General features: G+C 46.4%; 1 protein-coding gene across 1 annotated transcript; it reads right to left on the bottom strand.

The window, feature by feature from the left end:
* Window positions 1-189: 189 nt before the first annotated feature.
* On the bottom strand, window positions 190-6,768 carry EAH_00053620 (Structural maintenance of chromosomes protein, related; the record flags this gene model as incomplete). Its single annotated transcript, XM_013391039.1, has 16 exons — window positions 190-231; window positions 427-963; window positions 1,183-1,398; window positions 1,668-1,892; window positions 2,082-2,324; window positions 2,522-2,797; window positions 2,963-3,097; window positions 3,303-3,359; window positions 3,630-3,845; window positions 3,952-4,074; window positions 4,275-4,475; window positions 4,720-4,885; window positions 5,073-5,146; window positions 5,347-5,569; window positions 5,729-5,846; window positions 6,315-6,768. 16 exons carry the CDS (start codon window positions 6,766-6,768, stop codon window positions 190-192), a joined length of 3,306 nt encoding a protein of 1,101 aa, XP_013246493.1.
* Between the last annotated feature and the right edge of the window lie 2,620 nt (window positions 6,769-9,388).

Raw genomic sequence — 9,388 nt, 5'->3', positions numbered from 1 at the left:
TGCAGCCCCACAAGAGGAGACAAAGTATTAAAATATTAATATGTATATATATATATATATATTATATTACATATCTATATTATATTACATATTATATATTATAATATTTTATATATTATATATTAAAATTATTATATATTATATGTAATATATATTATATATATTATACATATTATATATATTAATTGTTTAGATTATGAAAGCATTTAAAACAAACAAATGCACTAAAAGCTGAAAGCAGCAGAAACAAAGAAGAGGCAAAAATAAACAAAAAAACAAAAAACAATCAAAGACAAATAAATAAATAAAACAAATAAATAAGACAAATAAATAAAATAAATAAATAAAACAAATAAATAAAACAAATAAATAAAATAAATAAATAAAACAGAAAGAAGAAAGAGATAAATAATTCAGCTGCTGCACCTGGAGAGGAAGTTCGAGGCCGATGGCGTCTGCCTGCCGCAGCAGATGAAGGATTTGCTGCTGCTGCTGCTGCTGTTGCTGCTGCGCTGCAGCAGCAGCAGCAGCAGCTTCTCCCTTCTCACGCAGCAGACGGTCAGACTGCTCTCGCAGCTGCTGCAGCTCTGTCTCCACCTCCTGCAGCATCTTTTGCTGCTGCTGCTGCTGCTGCAGCCGCTCCTGGTGCTGCTGCTCTGCCTCAGCCAGCTGTCGCTCATAGGTAGCTAGCTGCTGCACCGCTTGCTGCTCTTGCTGCTGCTGCTGCACAGCAGCACGCGCTGCTTCTGATGCTGCTGCTGCAGCCTCAAGGCGACTGCGGCAATCCTTGAGTTCTGCTTCTAGCCGCAGCTGCTGCACATGCAGTTTTGCTGCTGCGCTTCGCTGCTGCTGTTGCTGCTGCTGCTGCAGCAGCAACTCCCTTAACTCTCCTTGTGGCAGCTTCAACTCCTCACTAACTCCAACCATCGCTGCTGCCTGAGCGTCAGCAGAGGCCTCTTGCAGCTGCAACAGCAGCAGCAGCAGCAGCAACAGCAACACCAGTGCAGCAACAGCAACAGCAACAGCAGCAGCAGCAGCAGCAAAGTATATTTCGTCAGAAATGCATTTCTGTTAGTTTGAAATTTATGTGCATATTTTATTTATTTATTTTTATTTGTTTATATAATTATATCTATTACATTAATTTTATTATATTAATAATTATTTATTTATTTATCTTACAGTCTCAACTTCATTCGATAGTGCTGCAGTCCGTTGCCGCTGAAGTTCGCAGCGTTGCTGCAGATTTGCATGCTGCTGCTGCAGCTGCTCTAGCTGCTGTTGCTGCTGCTCCTGCTGCTGCTCCCAGGCCTTTTGCTTCGTTTGCTGCTGCAGCGCCAGCCGGTGCAGCCGGTTTAGCTGCTGCTGCTTCCTCCCTACAAACTCAGCGCTGCCGCTCTGCATGCAATCCGCAGCAGCAGCAGCAGCAGCAGCAGCAGCAGCAGCAGCAAGAGTTTAGGGTTTAGAGGAAAGGTGCTGGGATATAGAGGTGAGGGTTTAGGATTAGTGGTTTTTAGATTAAACAGCTTAGGGCTTCGATATAAGGAATTAGGGTTTAGGGTCTTTAGGGTTTAGGGTTTAGGGTTTAGCTGCACTTCAATGGCGTCTATCTTGCGCAGTTCTGCTGCAACTTCTTCGGCTCTTCGCAGCAGTTCTGCATGCTGCACCGCTTGCATGCGCCCAGCAGCAGCAGCAGCAGCAGCAGCAGCCCCAGCTCCAGCAGCAGCTGCTGTTGCTGTTGCTGCTCCTGCTGTTGCTTCTATAGAAAACACACCGCTGTGCTGCAGCCTCTCGCCTTCCAGAGTAACGAAGCGGAAACGATTAAAAATATTATTTTTTAATTGCTGCGCTATCATCAAAGAGGGGACGACAATGCAGTCCGATAGGATAAACTGCAGCAAACCACAAACCACAAACCCTAAACCCTAAACCCTAAACCCTAAACCGAGCATTCCAGCACTTGCTTGCAAAGGTATATACACAAGTCAATAATAAAATGTTATACACTTATATACTATGGATAAGCAACAGCAGCAACAGCAGCAGCAGCAGCAGCAGCAGCAGCAGCAGAAGCAGCTAACTTCAGCAACAGGTCTGAGTTGCTGCTCGCAGTTTATGCAATCAACAGCCCAGCGGCAGTTAGGGGGTAAGTCCTCAGCGTTTGGAGGAGAGAAGAATCTGCTGCCTTCAGTATGAAGATCTTGCTGCTGCTCCTCGCTGCTGCTGCTGCTGCTGCTGCAGCGGAGTTGCTGCTCCCGCAGCCGGTCGAGAGGCAAAATATCTACAGCAGCATGATTGTTGTCTTTTAAATATTGTATAACTTCCTGCATTTGCATGCATGCAGCGCAGCAGCAGCAGCAGTAGTAGTAGTGGAAGCAGCAGCAGAAGCAATAGAAGCAGCAGCAGCAGCAGCAGTAGAAACAGCAGCAGCAGCACTAGTAGTAGGGGTGCTGCACAGTGCTACAGCATAGCATAGGCACAACGAGGGGTTAGGGTTTAGGGTTTAGGGTTTAGGGTTTACGTGTGCAGCAGCTACGTCCTTCACCACCAGAGCACCGCTCCAGCGGCCGAGAGCAGCAGCAGCAGCAGCAGCAAATCTTCTGGCTGAGGGGCGTATGCAGTCAGCAGCAAACCCAAACACAGCGTTCTGCAGCTTGCTGCTCTGCGACAACTCTTTTAGCAGCAGAAGCTGCTGCTGATGCTGCTGCGTCTCCTGCTGCTCTACCCGCACAAACAAAAGCTGCTGCTGCAGCTCAACCTGCAGCTGCTGCAGCTCCTCACGCCGAGCTGAACTCGCCTGCACTCGCAAAACCCTTAACCCTAAACCCTAAACCCTAAACCCTAAATCCTAAACCCTAGCTCAAGCAGCGGGTGAGGAAAGCAAACTTCAAGATAAATCGTAAGGGTTTGCGTCTGGCGTTTAGAGATTAGGGCTTAGGGTTTAGGGTTTAGGGTTTATTACGCTTGTATTTTCTGTTGCTTCTTTGAGCGACTCCTTGACTGTGACTGCATCCGCCAGCAGCTGCTGCAGTGTCTCCGCAGCTGCTGTTTGTTTTTGTTTTGCTTCTTCCTGCATGCGCTCCCACCCCCTTAAACCCTAAACCCTAAACCCTAAACCCTAAACCCTAAAGCCTAGGCACGCTATGCTGTAATCCTGGTGTTCTTAGCGCCCCGCAAACCCTTTTAAAGAGATAAAACCCTAGGGCTTCTAAGCGTCTCTCCACATGAAAGGAAACCCCAAGCAAACCCTAAACCCTAAACCCTAAACCCTAAACCCTCAGAGGAGGTTCTTTGCTGCTTACCGCCAACTCACGCAGACAGCCAATGCGGCGCTCAAGCTCCAGGCACTCTCTTTCTAACTGTACACGCAGCAAACCAACCAGCAGCAGCAGCAGCAGCAGCAGCAGCAGCAGCAGCAGCAGCAAGCGTGCAAGTTCCATTTTGTAGCAGCAGCCGTTTGCTGCTGGTTTTTGCTGCTAGCGTAAAAAGATGTTCGGCTTATGCTGCTGCTGCTGCTGTTATTGCTGATGCTGTTTTTGTTATAGCTGCTTCCGTTCTTGCTGCTGCTGCTACGGCTACTGTTGCTATTGCTGCTGCTGCTGCTGCTGCTGCGGTGAACAGAGACGCACAATATCTAAAGCGCTTGTTGCTTGCTGCAGCAGCGGCTGCTTTTTCGCTATTTGCTGCTTGACGTCTGTAAGTTTGCTGTCGGCTTGCTGCTGCAGGAGCAGCAGCTGCTGCTGCTGCTCCTTAGACAGCTTCTGCTGCAGCGCCTCTTCTTTTTCTTTAGCGGCACTTTTTATTTGCTGCTGCTCGTCGAAGAGACGAATTACCTCAGAGGAAAGCTGCACATACACCGCAAATGATAAACCCTTGGGGTTTAGGGTTTACGCCTCATGTGCATCTGCTACCCCCCTTGGTGTTTAGGGTTTAGGGTTTAGGGTTTCTCACCTCTGCTTCAAGCGCCTTAAGCGCGCGGCACTCCTCTTCCTTTTGCTGCAGCTTTTGCTGCTGCTGCTGCTGCTGCTGCTCAGCAAACCGCAGGCGCTCCAAACACTCCGCGAGTCCACTGCGCTGCAGAGAAACAAAACAAGGGTTTAGGGTCTAGGGTTTGCGGTTTAGGGTTTGCAGCCTAGCGCATTGGCGCCTGGGGTTTAGGGTTTGAAGTCTAGGGTTTGGAGCCGAGGGAGCCTAAGGATTCGTGTTTAGGGGTCTAGGGATAGGTGTGTAGGGTTTAGGGTTTGGGGTTTAGGGTTTAGGGTTTAGGGTTTTACCAGCATGTTGGTTTTCATAGCGCTTTTTTCTGTTAGGGTTTTTTTCTGCTCAAGTTGAAGAGACAGACGAATTCGTTTGCTGTCTGCTGTTTCTGCTTGCTGCAGCTTCTGCTGCAGCTGCAGCAGCAGCATCTCGGCGCGCTGCGTCTCCTCGTTTGCTCGCTGCTGCTGCTGCTGCTGCTGGCATTCAGCAGCAAACAGCTGATAGATAAAACCCTGAACTTGCAGACTTTGCTGCAAAGGAGACAGCAGGAGACATCAGAAAAAGAAAAGGAGACAGTAAAAGACATAAACAATCAAAGCCAAGAGACAAACACACTCAACACACATCACCCCAACGCCAAACCCTAAACCCTAAACCCTAAACCCTAAAGCCTTGAAAGCTTGTGCTGCTGCTGCTGCTGCTGTTGCCGCTGCTGCATGCTCATGTGTGTAAGAGACCCACGTGCTGCTGCTGCATTTCTTTAAAGGCTTCTGCTTCGCGCTGCTGCGCCCGCAGCACTCGCAAGGCAGCCAGCAGCTGCTGTTTGCTGCTGAAGGTCTGGCGTGCCTCCGAGTGCAGCGCTGCTGCTTCTGCTGCAGCAGCAGCAAACTGCTCCGCCCATTCCTCGCTGCAGCGCAACACAGTAGCAGCAGCAGCAACAGCAGCAGCTCCAAACCCCTCGGCAGATTCGCGTAGAATACACACCCTAAACCCTAATTTCTAAACCCTAAACCCTAATTTCTGACTGCAGTTCCCTGTTCGCTATGCGTAAACCCTAAATCCTAAACCCTAAACCCTAAACCCTAAACCCTAACCTGCTGCCGACGCGCTCTATGAGGCGTGTGAGCTCTAGAGGAGATCGAGCGGCGGCCGTCACAGAGGAGTCCCCCTGAACCCTCAGCACCCAGCGGCAGCAGCAGCAGCAGCAGCAGCAGCAGCAAGTAGGACAATGCATCAGCAGGGAGCCCGAAAGGAGATTCAGGCAGCAAGAAGAATAACTACAAAAGCAAACCAACAGACGGAGACAAAGGCAAACGAGACGCAGCGCAGCAGCAGCAGCAAACTGCAGCAGCAAGTCTTGATCGCTACGATGCGTATCTGCACCTGCAGCAACAAGGAGGCAGCCATTGTGTGGGGAGCGAAAGACAGCTTCTCGCTGAGGACTCGAAGATATTCTTCTGCTGTTACGCGTCGCCCATCTACGGTGTACGTACAGCTGTTGCTGCTGCTGCTTATTTGTCGCCGCAGCAGCAGCACCTCCCCCTCAGACGCAGCAGCAGCACGACGCCGGAAGTGTAGAGACACCGCAGTGCTGCAACAACAAATGCAACAGGCAGCAGCAGCGCATGCCCACGCGCATGCAGCACAAACACAAGCAGCAGAAACAGCAGCCACAGCAGCAGAACCACCAGCAGCAGCAGCAACAGCAACAACAGCAGCAACAACAGCAGCAGCAGGGGGGCTTTCTTACAGATTTCTATCTTCTTCTTCTGAGGTTGCATGCCTCAAATCTGTTAACGCGTTGCTGCGCAAACTGCGGCCGTTGACTCCGAGACCAAAACAAATGGCGTCCGCGATGTTGCTCTTACCTGAACGCTCCAAACCCTAAACCCTAAACCCTAAACCCTAATCGCTAGGCGCTAACCAGGCAAGGGTTTGCGGGCCCCAACAAAAGGGCTCTCCTAAACCCTCAGCCTATTTCCTTAGGGTGTAGGGCTTAGGGTTTAGGGTTTAGGGTTTGTGTCTGCAGCTTTGTTTGTTTTGTGATGCTGTGGGGTGTATATGCAGCTCGGGTATGAGGAGTAGACGGCGAGAGATTTGATGCGCAGTATTAATACTGTACATTAAATTAATTATAATTATACATTTCATATAGATAAATAGATATAGATATAGATATAGATATAGATATAGATATAGATATAGATATAGATATAGATATATAGATATAGACATAGATATAGATACAGATGTAGATATATAGATATATACATATAGAAATATAGAAATAGATATATTTATTGCAATTGTAAGCATTCTTTCTGGGGTTGACAGACCTGATCCGTTTGCTCCTATGATGGCGACGCTGCTTTGTAGGGGCCCAATGACGTGTTTGCCTCTGTATGATTTAAAATTCTCTAAGACAATATACTCCAGAAAGAATCGAGGAGAAACAGCAGCAGCGGGCTGCTGCTGCTGCTGCTGCTGGTCTTCTTGCTGCTGTTGCTGAGGCTGCTGAGGCTGCTGAGTTTGGGAGGTGTCTTCAAAGAGAGAGGCTATCGAGCAAGGAAATGCAGAGGCAACAGGAGGCTGCGAGATGCTGCTGCTGCGCTGCTGCTCCTCTGGTAGCGCTAAACCCCAACCTCCGCTCGATAGTGCAGGAGAATCGCATTCCATAGATGCTAAATGCTGCTGCTGCTGCTGCTGCTGTTGCTGCGTTTGTTGCTCGTGCTGCTGCTGCTGTCTGCTGTCAACGCTGCCACCTAGGCTGCTGGGTGTAGGAAGATCCATTGTTCCCCTGCAGCTGCGGCTGCAAGCGGAAAACGGGAAGTAAATCAGCAGCAGCTGAAGCAACAGCAGCAGCAGCAGCAGCAGCAGCAGCAGCAGCCGCTGCAGCGCATTCCACTGGGAGGTGGGGGCCTCAAACCGGGCCTCGTTGCATGCTGAACATCAAAAAGCAATCAACGAACTCAAAGCAGAAAAGAAAAAAGAAATAGAGCAACAGATTACAGAGGTCGGGAAGGAGTCTTTGTTATGCCCTCATGCACACCTCGGCAGCTACAGCTGCAGGAGCAGCAGCCTATTGAGCTGGAAAACAGGAGAAGACACTAAAAAGCAAATAGAGTATAAAAATATAGAATAGCTCAGAAGAAGAAAGCACAAATTTTCCCACGAAGTGTTGCAACCACTTAGCAGATTCTGGGGGTGGGGTTGTCGTTGTTCAAGCCCTGCTAGGAGTGAAAGCAGGGAAAACTTTGCAAATTTTAGCCTGAATTCTTTTTTATAAATAAACAAAACAATTTATTTATCTATATAGCTAAGTTTTCATGGAAAAAAGTGCCGCTTTCCCTCGCTTTCATGCGCATTCTCGCCAAGTTGGTGGCGGTGTATGGCGGCCACCAACCCCGAGAAGGCTGTAGTGAAGAAAGATGGTAAATCCAGGAACGAGTATAATATAAGCAAAAAAAAGAAGGGATTTATTGAAAAACTTTGAGCGAGAAGATCTAACAATTAAAAGTTAAGGTGAATTGGTGAATCTGAACCATGTACACCGCAAGCTGGACGCCAACAATCACCGATGCGCAACTCCCTGCAAAGTAGATGCTGAAATAACATTTTCTCTTCATCGAAATACAAAAATAACCATTTTCTAGAATCATAAAAGAAGAATGGATATTAAAAGAAGAGGGTTTCTCGCCAACTTTAGTCAGCTTCGGCAGACTATCAACTTTTTGCGCCTGTCATCAACAATTCAGAATGAGATTATGAATTGCTGAAGACGATGAAACACAGGTTTTTCTCCAGCTAAAAAAGAATATAACTCATTAGCAGGTGATGATTATTGCATTTTTACGCGAATATGTTCTCTTTTCCTCTTTTGGTGCCCACTCCAACGGCCACGGGGAGTGGAGAGCGTGTTGTTGCATCTTCTCCTTAAAAAGCGAAATTCAAGGAAATAAATTAATTTATTTCCCCTCTTAAGCCCTAAGTTCAAAAGCATCGAGCGCTAAACACTGAATCCCTAAGCCCTATTACACTACAGCCCTTAACCCTATACCCTAAACCCTAAACGCCAATTCATATTTATTTGCTCTCTCCAAGTCTCGCTACACGGCAGCTGCGGATTCTCCACATTATTATGAATATTCTAAACGCTAAATGAAGCAACAGCTTCTGTCTGAAGTGGTCTTGTGTGCATGCATTTTGCATGCACGCACATTGCATGCATGCATTTTGCATGCAAACAAACATATTGTATGCATGCATGAGGCAATTTTGAAGTCCCGTACAAATTAAACTTGATGCAGAGAATGTTGAAATGCTAATGTAGACGATCTTAAGAATGAAAATCAAGAAGACTTCAGCAATATGCAAGGGAGTATATGTACATTTTTTCTATTTTGTGTTTTAGCCTTTTAATTCGATGGCTTGGAGGAAGATTGTAAACGCAACAGCACAAACAATACAAAATTGTCGCTAAGTCGCAGCCCTTACACTGTCCTAAGATTATTGGCTTTCTTTGCTGAGTTTGTTTTTATTCGTTTCTTTATTTGGCTTGTCTTTCTTTTTCTCCACCAAGCATTCCAGTTTGCTAAGCCCTGCACAACAAGCATATATATATATATATATATGTATATATATATATATATATATGTATATTATATAGTATATATAGTCTATATATTCGCGCATATATTGTAGCATGAAGTATTTAAATATAAAGGCAATTCAGGCGTATGAGCGGGAAAAGGAGAATATTTGCCTTAGTATTTTATTCAGTTCGTGAGATCGGCACAAATTTAATTTGTAAAAACTCCACAAACGCAGTACTTATAATATTTCCTGACAGTCTGCGATAATATTGATGAAAACGCAATCAAGTAAAGACAATTGTTTTCTCCCTCTTTCTTCTTCTCTTTGATATTTCTCCTTTAATATCAATCCCTTATAATAACGAGCGCATGCATTTGGTCTTGACGCTCTGTCTTTTTATCTGTATTTTACATCATTTCCATCTATGCCCGGCATTTTCTTGATGCCTTTCGTAGTATTTCAGAGTTGTATGCAGCGTCCGCCTAATTAAAAGTTATAATTCTCAGCTATATTCTTTTTCTAAACTTTTGGCGCCTGAAACACCTGCGTTCATACAGCTGTTAAAAGATTGCTCTGCAGGAGCTGCTGCCGACTCCCTATGAACGAAGAAGGAAAAAGTAGTAGAAAAAAAGGCTGCCTGCAATGAAATGTGTTCTTTTCGGCGTTTTAAAATGCATTTAAAATGCTTTCAACTGCTTAATTCTTTAAAAATTTCACCACTATGAAACAGATGCAGATACTACACCGCGCTCTTCAGGTGTATGTACACCATGAGCATTTCATGAAATGCGGGTTCGAGGCATTTGCCGGTGCCTTC

This window comes from Eimeria acervulina, genomic scaffold (genome assembly GCF_000499425.1).
Source record: "Eimeria acervulina Houghton genomic scaffold, Eah_scaff998, whole genome shotgun sequence".
Classification (NCBI taxonomy): domain Eukaryota; phylum Apicomplexa; class Conoidasida; order Eucoccidiorida; family Eimeriidae; genus Eimeria; species Eimeria acervulina.
This window is presented reverse-complemented; position numbering and strand designations above follow the sequence as displayed.